Source organism: Eumetopias jubatus, unplaced genomic scaffold (assembly GCF_037043125.1).
Source record: "Eumetopias jubatus isolate StellerSeaLion01/CBP00866 unplaced genomic scaffold, mEumJub1_p1.0 scaffold_3, whole genome shotgun sequence".
Classification (NCBI taxonomy): domain Eukaryota; kingdom Metazoa; phylum Chordata; class Mammalia; order Carnivora; family Otariidae; genus Eumetopias; species Eumetopias jubatus.
The window spans coordinates 4,365,206-4,384,087 of record NW_028274809.1 but is presented as its reverse complement, the minus strand read 5'-3'; the positions used below and the strand labels follow the sequence as shown (position 1 = coordinate 4,384,087).

The 18,882-nt window shown below is 46.5% G+C and overlaps 1 protein-coding gene across 2 annotated transcripts in view; it reads right to left on the bottom strand.

The window, feature by feature from the left end:
- Nucleotides 1-2,802: 2,802 nt before the first annotated feature.
- COL6A3 (collagen type VI alpha 3 chain) overlaps nucleotides 2,803-18,882 on the bottom strand; it is a 66,976-nt gene continuing 50,896 nt past the window's right edge. The window contains exons 38-43 of one of the 2 annotated variants that reach the window (XM_028105294.2): nucleotides 18,351-18,456; nucleotides 15,826-16,232; nucleotides 14,638-14,901; nucleotides 13,526-13,621; nucleotides 4,270-4,434; nucleotides 2,803-3,622 (exon numbers count right to left, since the gene is read on the bottom strand). In XM_028105294.2, coding sequence (XP_027961095.2) covers nucleotides 3,582-3,622; nucleotides 4,270-4,434; nucleotides 13,526-13,621; nucleotides 14,638-14,901; nucleotides 15,826-16,232; nucleotides 18,351-18,456 — 1,079 coding nt within the window. In that variant the 3' untranslated portion in view covers nucleotides 2,803-3,581. The remainder of the gene's footprint in view (nucleotides 3,623-4,269; nucleotides 4,435-13,525; nucleotides 13,622-14,637; nucleotides 14,902-15,825; nucleotides 16,233-18,350; nucleotides 18,457-18,882) is intronic. The other variant, XM_088021476.1, reaches the window with a different exon arrangement.

Here is an 18,882-nt window from a genome sequence, read left to right as displayed (position 1 = left end):
TACTGGGGTGCCTTGGGTGTGAGTGTTCCTTCTAGATGCCCCCTGAGGGCAAGGAGGGGAAGTGCAATGATCAGCCCATCACAAAGGGGGCCACGGCCCAGAGCTCTGTGCTTGTAACGTTCCTTCAAGAGGCTGGTGTTGCCTGCCTGGTAGATCCTACCTTCTCAAGAGTGGATCACCAAGGGCCCAGCTCAGAGCACACTGCCCCGAGGACTCCAGGTCACTGCCTAGGCAGAAGAGGACCACAGCACAGGTCCTGGTGGCCTTTAGAGGGCAAAGCAGTGCTTGCTTCTTTCACTTCCCATGGGGAAAGGAAGGGACTCACTTCCTAGGGTGGGAGGAAGGGGCAGGAAGTGTGGCAGGAAGGGGGAGGAAGTGTGGCAGGAAGGAGCAGGAAGCATGGCAGGAAGGGGCAGGAAGTGTGGCAGGAAGGGGCAGGAAGTGGAACAGGAAGAGGCAGGAAGAGGCAGGAAGGAACAGGCTACTAGCCCCACCCCACCCCCAGTTTCCTCCAGAGAACTGATATGTGTCTCCAGAGAGCCAGCCTGGGGACCCTGCCACAGAGGGAGCCCAGGGCAGGGCAGGGTGAGGTGGCAGGGCAGCAGCAGAGAGCCAGAGTCAGCCTGGCCCCTAGGGGCCATAGGGTGCAACACAGAACTTCACAGGCCTGGAGGGTGAAGAAGAATGGGGGAAGAAACAAGCCATGGACGTCTCCACTCCAACTCCACCAGGCACCGTGAGCCATGAGTCTAGCCTGAACTGGGGTTCACGGCAAAAGGCTGTGAAGACTATCTGGGATTTAAGTTTTAAAGTCAATGGGACCCAGCCTTAAGATCCATTAGGGATGGTTTTCATAACCAAAAGGGACTAGAAAGTGATAGGATTCAGCTGAAAGCCCTCGCAGGCCCTAGCTGCATCATGGCCGAGTGGGGAGCAGGGTATTGGAAATGCTAACACTGTCTTATGGGCTCAATGGTGCACTCCCTCCTCCCCCCAGAAAAAGATAGGTCAGAAGTCCTAAAACCCCAGTATGTCAGGATATTTGGAAATCACATCACCACAGCTGTAAGTAGTAAAGGTGAGGTCACTCTGCACTAGGGTGGGCCCCTAATCCCATACGGCCAGTGTGCTTATGAGAAGACAGCCGTGTGCAGACAGGGGCAGAAGCAGGGGGATGCAGCTGCAAGCCAACGGATCACCAGAAATTGAAGAAACAAGAGAGGATTTCCTACAGATTTCAGGGGTAGCATGGCCCTGCCAACTCCTTGATTTTGGACATCCAGCCTCCAGAGCTGTGAGAGAATAAAGCTCTGTGGTTTTAGCTGCCCAGTTTGTGGTAGCTGGCCAAGGACTATTTCATGGCTTATGGTATGGACTTGGCTTGAACACACACAGCTTGAGGGGACGTACACAGGCATATTTATATGGAAAGAGGGGGGTGTTCCTCTGGGGCTGGGAAACTTTGGGGCAGCCATCCCTGAGAAAGTCACAGAATGCACTTTTCCCACCCAGGTTGAATATCCATTTGAAGGGAATTCATGACCATCACTGAGCTCTTTGTAAACCCCCTGTGTTGGCTTTATCCAAAAAAGGGGTCCTTAAAGATGAGGAGGGGTCAGCATGAACTTGAGGGCAGAGAGGGCCCCTGGGAAGAAGTGTTGGCTTGGTATGTTGCTCGCCCCGAATAGGGATGGGGAGAGGAACCCCACAAGGCTTCTGCACAGGATGTGAGCAAAGGTGCCCTCGCTGTGAGAACGTCTGAGGAGTTCCCGAAGCTTTTTAGTTCCCCGGAAGCTGCCTTGATGTCCAAACAGGTTCTCTCAGTCCCAAAGAAGGCAAGGAAATTCACATCCCCAATGTCCCGTGAAGTCCTGAGTCCTCCCTCAAATTTCTGCAAATTCTCAACAGGGGTCTCCTCTGTCCACCCCATCCTTCTACTTCTCTGTCTCTCCTCCGGCTTGATACGGGCACAGAGCTCAGTGCTTCTACCAGTTTCTAGGCAGATGGGGCCACACTGAGTGCATTTTGAGAATTTAGAAAGTTCACTCAAAGATCTGGGTGGAAGTCATAGGGAGTGGATCACAGGGAGCTCTGCACACCCTCTGACCGCCTCTCTTTCCTCTCTGTAGATCAACTGACAGATTCCTCCCTGATCTGACATAAAGCAGTTCCGCACACACCCAACATCCCTGCCACTGTCAGGAACGTTTGTCAGAGTAGATGTGTAACTAATTCAGTAGATGTGTTTTTTGTCAAACTAATTCAGTTTCAGGTGGGCTTCAGGTGCCACCTACATATGTATTTATTTGTTGCTTGCGTTACTTCTGAAGATGGGAGAAAAAGGTCTTTAAGGGAAAAAAAAAGACTTTAGGCTTTGTCTTTGAGACTCCAGAAGAGGGCTAGGGTGTCCTGACCAACTGTGTCCCATCTCTCAGCCCCTGTGGGGCGGGAGCCAAGCCAATCCTGGGAGACAGTCACCTTAAAGAAGAGGCAGGTAAGGAGGCCAAGGCTCTGGGTCCAACTAGAAGGTAGAGTTCAGGATAAAAGCCAGCCTGACTTTGAAGATCACAAAGACCCAGAAAGGATCCTAAGCAGGGAAGGCGCCACGGAGAGCTGCCATGCCAGTGGGCTGAGCCCGGGTCTCCCCACACTCCGTGATAGAGCAGTCTTCCCCTCCCCTGGAAACAAAAGAGCGGTGGGCTGGGCTGGGCCCCGTTGGTGGGCTGGGCCCTGTTCCCCTGGCCTGGGGTCCTCGTGACAGCAGGTGCTATGGAAACAAGATAGCCAGCAACACCAAACCCATGACACTTTCAATATACTTTATTAAAAAGTTTCTCTGTATAAATTTCCTAAAATTTTTAAAATTAAAATTAAACACCCTCCCCAACCCGGCACACACAAAAAAAAAAAAAACAAAAAAAAAAACACAACATTAGAGGAATGCCAAAAATATTCTCTATTATGACTTTTTTCATCCTTTAATGAAGGCATTGGTCCCACAACAGTGCACAAAGATTAAGGGATTTTGCTTCCTTCTAACTAGATCATTTGTTAGAGGCTTTAGAAAAGGAAAATTAACTTGAAATCTAATCTAGGAAATTGGGCAGGGGGGAGTTAAAAAAAAAAGCTGGACTCTTGTTTCTTCACCTTACAAGGCTTTCCATCTAAAGTCGTGCTTACTGAAGAGGGAAGAAATGAACCAAGCAGAAGTATATAGATAGCGGTGAAATGTGGAGTTCTATCCTAGACCTTACACTTGGCCCAAAATAGGCAGAGTGTGAGACTCCAGGGGGAGTATGAGTTTATAGAAATGTTCACGAAACACCAGCAGTGGATAACTATTACACAACGTTCGAAGTATACGATATAACTGCCCGGAGACAGAGAGCGTTGGGTCCACAGACACATTTAGCACCATATTGATAGATCATGCGGCAGAACGGTTCCTCCCAAGTTCGAGTGTAAATCAAAGCAGGAAATGGAACAGTGTGAGGATGTCTATACCCAGAGCTTCTACAGAGACGACTTGCAATGGCTGACTCCTTCTTCTTCAAGAGGTATGTGCTGCTGGTCAGCCACGCTTAGGTCCCCAGGGCAGCAATGACTCCGGGGTTGACGAGCGCTGAGCATTGATGGAGGGGCGGGCGGGGGAGGGCAGGAAAGAAGTACAGGGGAAAAGTCACGTTACTGACGAAGAAGGACACTGGGTTTCTCATGAAAACTGTCCCATGGACTCTGGTTTTCCTCCCTAATCTCGCTTTTCCGTTGAGTGCCTTTCACGGCTTCCCTAGCAGTCCCTGGCCTGGGTTTGGGGCCCTGTGTGCAATCTGAGCCCTTTCACTGCCTCGCCCGGCCCCAGGGCCTTTGTGCACACCACGCTTGCCCCGTTCTGGCTCTGGCTGGGCTCTCGTATCCGCAGTTGAAATGGCCAACATCATGCAGATAGTGGGTAGCCCCAGTGTCAACACTAGTATGGAGAGGAAGAATAATTATTTAAAGATGAAGAGGGAGGAATAGTTGGGTATGTGTTTCCTCGTTGGCAAGAATCCAAGTATACAAGTATGTTTTTAGGAAATAACAATAATTCAGAAAATGAATTCCCTGTGTTTTATTTGAATTATCTTCCTTATCTAAGATACCACCCACCTCCTCTGTCATAAGCTCTCATAATCATTGTCTTTCAAATATCTTCATGAGGTGAATAACTGGCCTGGATCTCTTCTCTGATTTGCAAAAGCCACAAACCCAAAAGAATCCTCAGTCACTTACCAGGAGCGCAAACCGTTTCACATTCTTTCTGTGAATTAAATCTGTTTTCGTTGCCACTGCAGCCTCCGTACCAGAATCTCATGCAGCTTTTGGTCTCCACATCGTAGTACCATTTTAAGATGAATTTCCTGCAAGTTCCTTCTTCTTTGGGCAACTTGCATATATCTTTAATAACAGGATGAGAAAAGAGCATTCATTAGGACACCCGAGGGACTCTGCCCCCAGCACTTGGGGCTGAAGGTCTCAACACAAGGCTGACAGAGCAAAGAGGAGAGTTTGCAGGAGGGAAACCCTCTTAGCCTCCCCAGGCCCCTGCCCCCACCCCCGGGCTGTGGGATGCACGTGATTCTCACCCACAGCAAGAATACAATGACCTTGATGGAAAGACCTCACCAACTTCCCTGGGATACGAAATGCAAGCCATCATTATTGAATAATTTCAGATGAAATGAACTGTGTTTTCCCTTTCCAGTCATGGGGCCATTTGCCTTCCAGTTCCTTCCATAGTAAAGCCCCACTGAAGAAACTACATCTTAATAAAACTATGTCGTTTTCTACTCCTCTGCAAAATAGCAACTACGTTCTGTCAGAACACAGTTCAAAAATGAGGCCATACATTTCATGACAAAGCCAAACAGATGTGAAATAAAAGTTAAAGTGGAAAAGAAAATTCCTTTTTGAGTGTGTGCATTTGTGTGCAGATTGTGTGTGTGTGTGTGTGTGTGTGTGTGTGTGTGTGTGTAGCTGAGGGCCTTCGAGAGCAGCTAAATTAAACAAGTAAGTAAAAGAAGTGCTACCACTGATCTAAAACCCACAATGGCAAAAATGTCACAGAGCAAAGCTGTTTTGAAGACACAGAAGCATTCTTTTTCCAGTTAAGGAAGTTTATGTTTTAAATACATACTTCTGATGCAGCCCAGCTGCAAAGTAAGAGCTACACTCTCTCCATGATGCCTGGAAAGAAAAGTTTACAGCCCTTCCACAGTAAAATATCTGTTTACAGAGTTTTCTGGCAAACTCCAGACCATGCTGGGAAAGAGACGCATTACTGTCAACCATTATCCGAAAGTTTGAAAACCGTAAACCTTCCTTTGACCAACGTCCCTGGAGTGGACGATGCTACACGTTTATGGGAGTAGCCTACATGCCCGAGTCACAGGGCCCTCCCCCTGCAGGGCTGACATCTCCATGGGCCTCTGTCCCCACCCCCGTGAGTTGCTCACAGCTGCAGAGGTTGGGAGCATCTACAGTTCTGATTGCACCAAGAAGTAAAAGGAAAACCAAAGTCTTGGGTTAGAGAATCAAAGGTTGAGTGAATCGTCATGGACCAGACTCAGAGGTACACAGGACTGAGGCTCAGAATTGGCCTAAAACCCTCTCTGATCACGTGGGGAAGCCATTACCCAGGCACAAAGACTGGGGGCTCCACAGGATCCCCTAATTGCAGACCCTTTCAGAGGCCCAGGTAGCCAGAAAGCCCTAGGAAGAACCAATGAAGCCAGAATAAAATGATGACAATTTACGAAAACAACTTTTTTTTCCTCTCGAATGTGTCAACAACTGAAGGAGAATGCCTGGCTTTCAAGAAATGTCATGCAGGGGACAGAGCAAGGCAAAATGATTCAACCACCAAAACTCTCCCCTCGTTTGCTGGTGGGCTCCCCGTTTAGTGGGAAGCTCAGACCAAATGGTAGCCTCGTCCCCAATCCTTTCTTCCCCCCAACATCCCCCACATGGCTCATGTTCATTCCAACTTTGTTCCAAATGCTCCCAGTGCCCACTCCCCCATGCTCTCTTAAAACGGGCACAGGAAGTCCTCCCAGGGACTTCAGCCTGAGGTGGCCCTGTGGAAGGACACTCTGCTCCCTGACTGGTTGGCTTTTCCGGCTTACTAGGATTTGCGCCCTAACTGTCCAGCCCCAAACTATTGCTCTTGCATCCTACACCCTATATGCCAGTGAGGGTCGCTGCTAAGACCCCACAGTGCTTCTCAAGGTGACACAAGGTGCCGGCACTGTGGGCACCCAGATACTTGGTAGACCAAGAGAAACATATTCACGAGGGCCCCACACTGTTAAAAGACCAAAACGTGGGAGTCTTCATTTTTAAGCATGAAAACGGGAGGTTTGGTCCTTAAGAAGCCTTGTACTTTTAAATTCCCATCATCATCTTGGTTTCTGAGATGCGCCATGCAGACTGGACTCACCCATGCTGTGTCTATGCAGAAATAACCATTTAAAAGACACAAAAATAAAAATGTCTTGTGTCCAGAGAGGTGTGGTTGGAAGGACCTCATTGAGCTTCTCCCCAGAACAAGTCTTTGGACACAACAGTTGCTCATGTGCTCACTCCAAAATGAGTTCACCCCTTCGGGCACAGCCTGGAGAGAGCCTGGGGTCCTCTTCGACCTGAGAGGAGGTTCTGGTTGCCCGTGTGCCCATTTTCTCCTCCTTCCATTGAGAACCCAAGAGGAGCCGAAAGGACAATAGGAGTAAAAGTTATCAATAACCTTTCCTGATTCACTTTTGCCCAGAATAACATCATCAATACATTTCACCTTAAAGGGTAGACTTGAGGGGTTGCCTGATTCCGATCACCATCTGAGTGAAACTTTCTGGTGAAACAGTGACTGGTCCCTGGGCATCAGTGAGCCTCCAAGCACAAGAGGAAACGGACACCAGCACAAAGTCTAGAAAACCCTGCCAGGGAATCCCAGCTGTTCACGGAAGCTACAGGAGCCAACCTAGGAATCCTAAAACAGAATCATGGGGTGCAAGGCGCCCCAAGAAACACTGTCCATTTTTGTAACAACGACGTGTGCATGTTCACACGTGTGCATGCATGCCCATGCATCACATTCGTGGAAAAAATCAGGAGGGATATTCATTGGGTTGTTAATGGTGGCCATCAGTACTGCAACCATGGAGTGACATTTTCTTATGCTTTCCTGTATGTTCTAGATTCTCCACAATGAATACCTATGATATTACTCTCTGAAACAGAACACATTCCATTGGAAAATCTTGCCTTTTCTTTATAGTTTGAGATTTCTATAGTGTCTAAGAGCAGCATTTTAAAAGTTATCAGCTTGGATATTTTCCAAGCCAACACGTGACTGGTATTAAAGTGCTTCCTAGAGCAAATCTGGTGTGTGCGATGGAGGGGTGGGTGTTTATGTTACAGTTGTAAATATGTGTAAACATGCTCCTCATCGATTTAATGGTTTCAAAGACAAGAAGAAGGTTTAATAGCCTTCAGATCCAGCACTGTTGATATGGAATCAGGTGCTTCCAGCCACAGAAGCAGGTATGATTTGCCTGAATGAGTGAATGCCCGAGCCAACATTTTGAGCTTTAATTGGCTCAAAAGGTACCAAGGAAATTTTTTGTATTTTAACTTTATTTTGAATGTAGCTGTGGTTAAGGTTTGGATCCTTTGCTTTTTTACATCTTGACTAATAGATTTTCATTTTTTAGGACTTTTCTATTTCACAACAACAAAAAAAAATGCCAAATGCCCTGTGAGGCTCATCATAACCCAAACATTGCCATCAATATAGGTACATCCTCAGGCAACAACAAACGCACAGCCTTCAAAAGGGCTATTTCTCTTCTACCAAGCAGGGAAAATTTTTATAGCTATTTAATGGACCTCAATCTGTGAGATTAAGTTAGTTCTATAAATGACCATTAACATAAAGTCATCTATTTTCCCCAGTATACCATTTGGTGCTAGCCAGTGTGACAGACTGGGACACAGCCAACCAAATACTGTATTTTGTCAAATCTAAGATATCTTAATTTCATTGTGCACTATTATTTTATATCCCCCTAAATAGGACAAAACACTGTCAACAGCCATGACATGTCATCAATTGTAAGTCACACTTCAATTTCAGAAGTTTTACAAGAGGAAAATAGTGAATCTTAGAATCAATAAAATAAGTAAAACATTGAAGAACTTCCTTCAGAGCTATGTAATTGACTTACTAACACCTGCTCAAAGTGGTTATTCCTACAGATGGTTAATTTCTAGAATAAGTAAAAAAGAATGTTACACACTTGGTGAATATCTGGGCTCTCTTCTGCATTGAAACTTTTCTGCAATTGGTATGGGATAAGCCAATAACTTAGGATTCTCTTTGTAATATTGGAAAAAGTATATTTTCTGAAAAAGAATTGTGTGTTGTTTAGAAACTTCATAGCTTTGCCTTTAGCAGTAATATGCATAGAGAATATCTATCCAAGTCCTCTTAAGCCAAAAATGAGGACGAGAGAGTGCCAAAAACCTAAAGCCAAAATTAGCAACTCTGTAGCAGTCCCAAAGCTAGCCGCAACAAAGTGGGCTACAAACATGCCTGGCCCAGTTTTAAAGGCTGTGAGAATTGCCAAAAGATTGGTTTAAGTGTTGCTAACGGCCCTCCTAGGTAGCAAATGGATCACAGAAAAGTGGATGTGATTCTTCTACATCCTGAGGAAAGCATAAAGTGGGATGGGGTATTTTGGAATGTGGGGATTTGTTTCGTTTTGCTGAAGAAAATACAAGTATTAACCATTTAAAACAGAATCATGCAATATTGCAAAGTCTGGAATCCTGAGTGGTGAGTAATGATGCCTTCAGTCTGCCACTGTAAACAACCTTTCCCTCAAAGTCCAGGCCTTCCTGCTACACCCAAACTCCATGCCGAACAGGGCCAGACCTCATTTGGGGGACAAATAATCCCCTCACTAGCCCCCTCCCAGTATGTGCCTGCATCAAACAAAGGAATGCCTGATAAACATCTGTTAAGCATAATTTCAAAGTGGTCCAACATTAACCTATGCCAACAAAAAGTCAAGCTTTAAAACTGCTCACTCTTCCAAGATGCCCATCGACAGATGAATGGATAAAGAAGAGGTGGTATATATACACAATGGAATATTATGCAGCCATCGAAAGGAATGAGATCTTGCCATTTGCAACGACGTGGACGGAACTGGAGGGTGTTATGCTGAGTGAAATAAGTCAATCAGAGAAAGACATGTATCATATGACCTCACTGATATGAGGAATTCTTAATCTCAGGAAACAAACTGAGGGTTGCTGGAGTGGTGGGGGGTGGGAGGGATGGGGTGGCTGGGTGATCGACATTGGGGAGGGTATGTGCTACGGTGAGCGCTGTGAATTGTGCAAGACTGTTGAATCACGGATCTGTACTTCTGAAACAAATAATGCAATATATGTTAAGAAAAAAGAAAAAGAAGAAGATAGCAGGAGAGGAAGAATGAAGGGGAGTAAGTCAGAGGGGGAGACGAACCATGAGAGATGATGGACTCTGAAAAACAAACTGAGGGTTCTAGAGGGGAGGGGGGTGGGCGGATGGGTTAGCCTGGTGATGGGTATTAAAGAGGGCACGTTCTGCATGGAGCACAGGGTGTTATGCACAAACAATGAATCATGGAACACTGCATCAAAAACTAATGATGTAATATATGGTGATTAACATAACAATAAAAATTTTAAAAAAATAAATTAAAAAAAAACTGCTGGCTCTTCTTGTCCTCCATCCGATGACATGGATGGGGGACTTTTCATTTCATAGGGTTTTGCCCACAAATCCCTGCACAGATTCAAACACTGGTCACCATGTGTTCTAAATCCAAAGTGCTAAACTATAACAAAATGCAGTTCCTTAAGGTAGAATCAAACCCCAGAGAATCTTTTATTCGTGGAGGTAAAAATAGGGCAAAGAAAAGAATCTCACATTTAATCCTGGGACAGGGATACATCTCTGTAACTACAAACCATGTTTCTAATTAACTGGTAATGCAGAAAAGAAGAGAAATTAAACTGCACTCGTGTCTACAGATAAAAACTAGCTTTTAAACTTCATTTGCCTGCATTGTCTAGAAAAGACATCTTTGGAGAAATACTGCATGGTATGGTAATCGCTATCTGGATGCAAAATACGCAAGCAACTACGGAGCATGAATACAGTTAGTATATTTTTAAGTTACTTAATAAAGTGATTCGTTGTCACTCTTTTTCTACCTGCAAAAATATAAATATCATGGAAAAGTCTTTCTCCCTGGGGAAAATTCCTAAGACGACTTAATTATAGCGGGGAGGTGGGGGAGGGGGAGGAGGTTGGGAGAGAGAGAGGAAGCTCTCATCTCCTGATTCTGACTCCTGATTCCATTGTGAGGTTTAAACATTTTTTTAAAAGATTTTATTTATTTATTTGAGAGAGAGAGAGGGAAACAGCATGAGAGGGGAGAGGGTCAGAGGGAGAAGCAGGCTCCCCGCTGAGCCAGGAGCCCGATGTGGGACTCGAATCCCAGGACCCTGGGATCATGACCTGAGCCGAAGGCAGTTGCTTAACCAACTGAGCCACCCAGGCGCCCGTGACGTTTAAACATTTTAAAGTAAATATCAAATTGATTTCCTTCAAAAAGAGTTCTCAAAAATGGCGTGTGGGTGTGTGTGTGCCGTGCATTGAGCAAATGTAGAAGATGAAGTGCCTTCTGCAGCAAAGTGCTGTTTTGTTACTGTGGGACTAGGGGTAGTGATCAATTATGTAGGGTCTTGTTCTTGAGCACTGGGTGTTATATGCAACTGATGAATCACTGAACTCTCCATCTGAAACTAATGATGTACTTACTATATGTTGGCTGACTGAATTTAAATTTTAAAAAAGCAAGTTATATCTTCGCACTGACTTGAATCACTAGCTGGGAAATACACAGCTATGCACGGGCACACACAGGGAAGAGTTAAAGAACCTCTAAGTTCTGGGCTTGAGGTTATGTAGTAACCACAATGAAGGAGAAAGGTTAGAATCATCTGTATCTAACTACTTGTAGCCATAGAAGACTCACAAGCCCGGACAAAAACCCTTTTCTCTGCCACATGGTGAGAGGAGACATAAGCGGGAAAGGTCTGGATTCAAAGGGCTTTCCTAACTCTGAGCCTATGACTCAGTCTTAAACAACAAACGTAAGAGGCCAACCAGATTCTTGTTTAAAGATTATGTTGTTTATATTAACTAAATACCCTTTATATATTTGTGTCCCTTCTGGACCACACGTAAGAAAACCAGAAACATGCCCAAATCTCACCATGGAACTTACTCTTAGTCATTTTATTTCAGTGAAGAACTGGATTTGCTGGAATTTTGTATTTCCTACACTCTGTGAGGGGTAACGTTCCCAGCGAGTGGGAAACAAGAGACAGAGTTCAGTGACTTTGAAGTTAGAGTTTCATCTGTCCTGACCATATCTTTGGGAGCTCTGTCTGAGCTCAAGCACCATGTTGGGAACCCATTCACCATGCAGGTGACTGAGGCAGGAAGCCGGAGTGGCTTAGAGCTACAGGTGCCCCAGTGCAGGGCACAAAGGCTCATCCGTGGTCTCCTGATGCAGGTCTCAGAAGATTGTTTCTGTGCAGAAATCGAGGAGGCAGAAGAGGTCTGGGTATCTTCTCCATCCCAAACCCTACTTCCCATTGTGTTAATTTAAGTTGAAAATTAGAACATTAAAGGTTTGTATAAAATCTTTTTAAGCAATTCCTAACAAGTTCAAGTTTAATTACCCAGTCTACCTTGAATTCCTGAATCGTTCCCATAAATTTAGACCAAGAGAAGAGAATGTCTTGCTTTTCTGTCAATCTTCCCAATGGGAAGGCTGCAAGAGTTTGAAAAACACATGGCTGTCTCTACCACAGACCAATTCCTAAACTTGTGTCCAAAAGCGAATTATTTTAAACCTTTTTCAGTTCTCTAAGTAATTCATTGGCTTAGAGTAATTGCACATCTATGTTTGTAATTCCACAATTCCTGCATTGACTTAGTTTCTTTCCAGTAACTCCTGACGCTGCATGTCAGGATGGTTGCAGCTGAACTAAGGGATGATAGATAGACAGACAGATGGACACAGACATAGAGATACAGTATAAGACACGCATACAGACACAGAAAATAAATACAGATGTGCACACAGACATGGCTATAGGGGAAGTCCATTGATGGAACAGAATATTCTAGCAACAGAGAAGATTGTCTTAGAAACAACTAAAAGAATCAAGAGGTCTCTCCCCCCAAGTGGCCGCGAGGAGATGGGTGTGTGGAGTCAGAAATCATCCAATTTTATGTAAACACAGATGGGATAGGATGCAGTCTCTACAGAAAGGGTAAGATGGAGAAACAGACATCATTTTCAAAACTTACAGAGGAAAGAGCAAAATGAGGAATCCTCCAGAAAGGCTCAGAAAGCAGTGTGTCGGAGCTTCTGACAATGCAGTGCATACTGAGAAAGCACAGGGCTTTTAAATCCAGCACCAAAGCAGTGAGCCTCAGCAAATGCCTTTTATCAGAGTCAATTACAGAAATAAACATTGTAAAGAGAAATGCCTTCGTCCTCCGGACAGTGGCCAATACATCAAAGAATAAGGACATGTCCCCAGTGAGTGGAAACCTTTTGCTTTGGGGTCCATAAAACAATACCATATGTAAATGCCCACGGAATTTTGACTTTGGATATTACTGCCAACATCTTTTGCAGAACACCCATAAGCCGAGCGTATCAACTGTATCGATAATCAGTTTCTCATGAGCGAACAATCTAAGCTCACGTTCCACTGAATGAGGGTTGAGGTCACACAGAGCCGCAGGGTCCCATTGCCCAGCAACAAAAGCATATAAACAGTTGTCAGTTTCAGAAACAGGTGTAACTCATCACTGATTGAAATGTGCACACCTCGGGCTCAGGCACGCAGACGGGGGGACGACAGACTAAGGCAGGTCGTGTGCTTAGGGAATTAGGACCAGAACGTCCATCCCAGGGGTCACTTCCAAACCCATGTATTTCATGCATTCTAATCTGTGTTGCTTTGTGCCCTTTTAAGCAGTTGTTATTAGATTAAGTCACTGAGGGAACGAGTCCTATGCTTCCAGCATCACAAGCCACAAATCAACTCTAACCCCATCAGGAGATACAGGAGAATCCGATCAACAGACACATGAATTCCCGGCTCTAGCCCCAAAGCACCTTTGAAGAGTCTGGTGACAGGAAAGGAAAGTGGCCATTTACGACTTGGACTATGCAGAAGAAGACCACATTGGGCCACAGAATGCCCATTGGGAACTTCCCCATAGAAGTCGGGCTTGCCTGAGAATTAGAACCCCAGTGGACAACCCAGAATCCAGGCTTTAAAGGCTTGAGAGTGTCTGGAAGGATGCTCTCTCAGTGCTGTAAATGGACCTAATACTCTCACAACTCACCTGTCTCACCACCAGCCACTGGTTCCGTGCTCACCATGAGATTGATGGTTGAACTAGAAGCCGATCTTGCTTGTGGAGGTGGAGGCTGAGCTTTCTCTATAAAAGAAAAACACAGGCAACTATTTGGAAACACGGAAGCTAAAGGGCTTAGGAATTCTCGGGGACCGACGGCTCACTTGAGGGCGAGACCTGCAAAGTCTCTCCAGACACTACCAATGTCTGTCGTCTGCAGGTTCCGCTCATCTCAACAAGCAAATGGAGGAAATCTCTGAACATTTCCCACATAAGCGCTTCTGCTTCCATCCATGAAAATGGAGCCCTGGGGTTGAAGGGTCTTTGCACTCATATCTTCCTGGATTGCATGGTGACTGCCAGGATTTCCCTTTCCTCAGGCAGAATTCCTTGATCCGAGTTACACTGGTCCACAGAGAAAGGAATGTGGGCCCCCTCCGCATCCCAGGAGCAACACGGGTCAAGAAGAAGGTGAGGTGGGGGAATCTGGGAGAACTTTAGAAGATCAGGGGTGTGAGTAATTAACAGGGACTGGAATGCATGCAAGAGTAGGTCTCGGGCCTCAGGGCCACGGAGGAGCGAGGGGGACAATGGGCCACAGAGGGCAGAGCCACGGAGGGCAGAATACCAGCATGGCGGACCAGGGAGGGGAGCCCTGCGGCCCTTCGCACGGTGGCTGTGGACGTCCCCTGGCCTTGGGCTGGTAAGACTCCCAGGGCTTGGTTACCCTCTGAGGAGCCAGTGAGTCTTGGTGGTGTTTTCTGCTCACCGAACGTGGAGACACACTTGGTCGTGGTGGGCAGTCAAGACTCCGGCCAGGTTCCGTGGACCTATTTCTTTCTCTCAGAGCAAGGGCTGCCCTCGGGCCAGATGGATCTGGCTTCCTCCATGAAGTATCTCAGGACCCCAGGGGCAGGGCAAGAGCTCCCAAGGAATCCAGCCTTCTGCTGCATCAATTTCTGAGACTGGCCATCACCCAAACACACAAACCTAACCTTGTTGTTTCAGATTCAATGAATCGGGATCGTTCCCTTTATGGCCTGTTTGAGGCTGCACGTGGAAATCGGGGACCGACTGTTCGGGGCTGACCGTGTACTCACTTGTGCTGAAACTTCCTTGGTAGGCAGCTCTGACCTGTGACTTCAAGTAGCAGACCACGGCCACGTGGTACGTGTGCCCGGCGAGCAGGCCCCCGACGGTGCGCTCCGTCACCGACAGGTTCTGCCGCAGCACCAGGGACTGGTCATGGGCCGAGGTGACGGTGAGGTCATAAAAGTAAGGGCTGGGGGGCTCGGGCCTCTCCCAGCGGAGTTTGGCGCTGTTCTCAGTGATGTCGGACACCTGGACCTCTCGGGATGCCTTCACTGGAAGACAGGTGGAGCAGAGTGCAGAGATAAAGCTTAAAACCCTACATGACTGTGACCCACAGGTGACAGACAGCAACAGAAAGAGATGAATCAGCAGGCAGGGGAGCGGAAATTTAGGTGAGCAGGGCATGAATTTCTTGTTCGAGCTCCTGAGGAATATTAGTCTTGGAAGCTACCAACGTCCGTGAAATGTGGAATGCATCATCTCATTATTTCTCAGCAAGGTACAAAACGATTTTTTTTCTACTGAGAATCACTCCTGTTCAGGAGAGACTTTGAAAATACACGGGAAAGCATTCAAGACGGAATGAGCTCCATCATTTAAAATGCATGAAGTCAGGAAACTTTAGGACGTGACAGGAAATTCTTTTAAAGGAATCCCTGCTCTGGGTCTCAGGAAGCCCACCTACCCTCATATCGAATTCCGTCTGGAAGGTGTTTTCCCCACGGACAGTATTAGCACATATTCAGTCTGGGGGGATGGGGGGGAAGCCTGACTGTCCAGGCTCTGACCTGCCAGTCGGCTCACGGAACACCCCACTATCACCACAGCGCAGCCTGGGGCCTCTTTCCTATGGGAATATGCTTCCCGAACGCTGAGGCAGGGTTCGGGGCTTGGCCTGAGCAGTGGAGGAAAGAGGCAGCAGAGCGTGGGAGACTCACTCCATCTGCTCTTTCTGTGGAGCTCACGAGCCTCAAAGAGGAAAGAGAAAAACTGCTTTTAACAGAAAAAAAAAAAAAAAGCAATGTTTTGACAATCACATGCTCTGACCAGCACCTTCTCAAATGCATCATCTAGAGGTACCATTCCTGGAACAATGACTGCATTTCATTCGCTTTATAAACAGGCTTCAGGGGGCATGCTCTGAACACAGGAAATGAGGATGTCCCAAGCTGGCAGCCCTGAGCATGCTTTCTTACCCGCCGGCTTAGCAGTGGCCGGCTTGGTGGCAGCCGGTTTGGCTGCCTGGGGCTTGGGGGCCTCGGGCTTGGTGGCCACTGGTCTGGCTGCAGCGGGGGGTCTTACAGCTGCTGGTTTCGCGGCCACCGGCTTTGCGGCCACTGCAGGTCTGACTGTGGCTGTCTTGGTGGCCTCAGGCTTGGCAGCCACGGGCCTCACGGCCACGGGTCTCGAAGCGGCTGGTTTGGGCGGGGCTGGCTTTGCTGCGGCTGGCTTTGAGGCTGGCAGATTTACCACAGTCACTGGTTTGGTCGTGGTGATCACTGGTTTGGTCGTGGTGGTCACTGGTTTGGTCGTGGTGGTCACTGGTTCTGTGGTGGTCACTGGTTTGGATGTAGGACTTGAAGTAACATTATTTGGGATATTTCTGTTAAAACAAATTAAATATTGTTTCAATCCATACATATTTTCGCCTGCCCTCTAAAATTTACAAAAACATAGTCCCCATGAGCTATGTGAACTTTGCTACTTTATCAAAATGCATGCAATAGTTTTTATATTTTACATACAGTATTGCATACATTAAATTCCTTTCTTTTAGAATCTGTGCCAGAGAAAAGATACTGAAATGCTATATATAAAGTAATAGAATCATTAAAAATGAAGTCTGTATTGTACTATGAATACATCTGACATCTTATTTTTTAATTTATAAAATATAATAACTATTTTAATTGTTATTATCATTAGCAATAATGAAATAATACTAGAACAATGTCCTAATTTTTAAAAATTAACCAACTGAAACATATACACCAAAAATTAAATAAAACCAGTTAATAGCTACTCCCATTCTAAGAAAGTATCCACTCAAAAAATGCTATGATGAGCTCAAAATGATTAAGTCAGCATGTACTTTCCCTCCCAGAGCTTACTGTGTATATTTATTTGCCTTAATTTTGGGATGTGGGTGGGGTTTTTTTTTCACAATTTATTGATTTATTATGGATTCCTAAAAAACACAACCACATAATCAGACGCAACAGCCCAGAGCTGGGCGTCCTCTGCTCGTTGCCCGGAGACGGACACTCACTGATTCATCGGTCTGCCCCTGCTCTAAGACACAAGCGTCATAGGTTCAAGGCGATGTCCTACAACTTCAAACACTAGGTTACAGCGTTCATTCTGTTTTCCTAAAGATAAGGTGGAGGATGGTTCAGGGAATGTTTGAGAGAAAGCACAGAGATAACTAAGGCCAGGAAAAGAGCAGCCCTGCACCCGGACGAAGCAGGACACAGCTCACAGCAGCCTCAGCAGCGACGGCCAGTCTGCTCGGCTGAGCGTGGAGCCCGCCCTCCAAGGACAAGGACAAGAGCTGGAGAACTTCAGGGCTGAGAGAGGGAGGCGGGCTCTCTGTCCCCACCGTGGAGGTCAGCCAGGAGTAAGGCACATACTCGTTTGTCAAGGATAATTCAAGTCCAAGTCCCCTCTGGGTGTTACGGTCGGAACCCTCTCCTACCCAGAAAGCATGACAGTCTGTGGCACTCCCTGGAGGGGCACAGGTTGCTGGCACGTTGCCCGGGCTCAGTTCTAGCCACCATGTCCCCGTCACCTCGCCCTCTATCACACGGCCACACAGCCCACCTCTCCATGCCTGGAGCTGGTACCACAGATAGAGCTGGGCCAGCATCCCTGGGGGTACAAGCCCCCCAACCCCCACCCTCTCGTTAGCCTTCCTAGTGGAACACGCACGTTGCCTCCTAGTGTCACCACCATAATCTGTGCTATCATAGCACTAATCATTTTAAGATTTGGGGCCCATGTTTTGCTTAATGTAGTCAATCCTTCTGTAGGAGATCACTTCATACCAGGTGCAGTAGACTGTTTCAACACATGGCCCCAATTTCCCACCCTCTCCCTTCCTGTGCCCTTCGAAATGTGATGTGATAGGGCCTCCCGTTGAGTCGAGCCCCCAACTCTTGAAGCTAGGCTGGCTGGCCATTGGACATCCGTTGGACATCCATCGGCCAATGGAATGTGGCTGAAGTACCAGTGTGCTGGTTCCAACCCAGGCCTCAAGAGGCCTCATGCCCTCTGACTTCTCTCTTGGAACCCTGCCCATTGCCCTGGGAACAAACCCCCAACCTTGCCTCCTGGAGAAGGAGAGGCCATGCAGAGCAATGGGGAGCCAACCGGCTGAGACCATCCTGACCCCCAAGCACAATGGATGGGCAACTGACCACAGACAAAGAAGTGAGCCCAGCCAAGGCCAGAGGACTGCCCAGCTGAGCCCAAGCAAAACTTGCTAACCCATAGAACTGCGGATTAAATAAATAGCTGCTTTCAACCACTAAGTTTCAAGAATTTGCTCTGCAACAAAAGCAAATGGATACAGCAGATTGAAAAGAATGCCCCACATGACATTTTGGAAGTCACATTTTCTGGATTTCAATGTCTTTACCCAAAAAGTTAGGCATTGTCTGGAGGACCTCTGCATTCTTTCTATACTTTTTGTACTTTTGAAGACAATTATTACAATACTTACAATTGTTTGTGACCAAACTTCACAGGATTCGTAATTGACAATTGGTCCCCTTGGAACCAATCACACTGTTTCCTGATATCTGGGGACAAGTAAAAAGCATTTTCACCTGAGAAAGAGAAAAAAAAATTTTTTTGAAGATTGTATTTATTTATCTGGCAGAGAGAGAGAGAGAGAGAGAGAGCACAAGCAGGGGGAGGGGCAGAAGGAGAGGGAGAAGCAGACTCCCCACGAGCAGGGAGCCCAATGCAGGGTTCGATCCCAGGACTCCGGGATCATGACCCATGATGAAGGCAGATGCTTAACCGACCGAGCCACCCAGGTGCCCCAGAAAAAATAAATAAATAAGTGCACGTTAATCCCATGCAAACTAAAATTAATCTGCTAATGAGTTAAAAGGATTACACAGCAGGTAGTCAGTCCATAAATATTTGTTAAATTAATTCATTCCTCCAGACAAGCTATGTCTGGTAAATTTAAACATTAAGCACCATGGTACTTGACCCATAAAATATCTCAAGCCAAAATCTTCTGT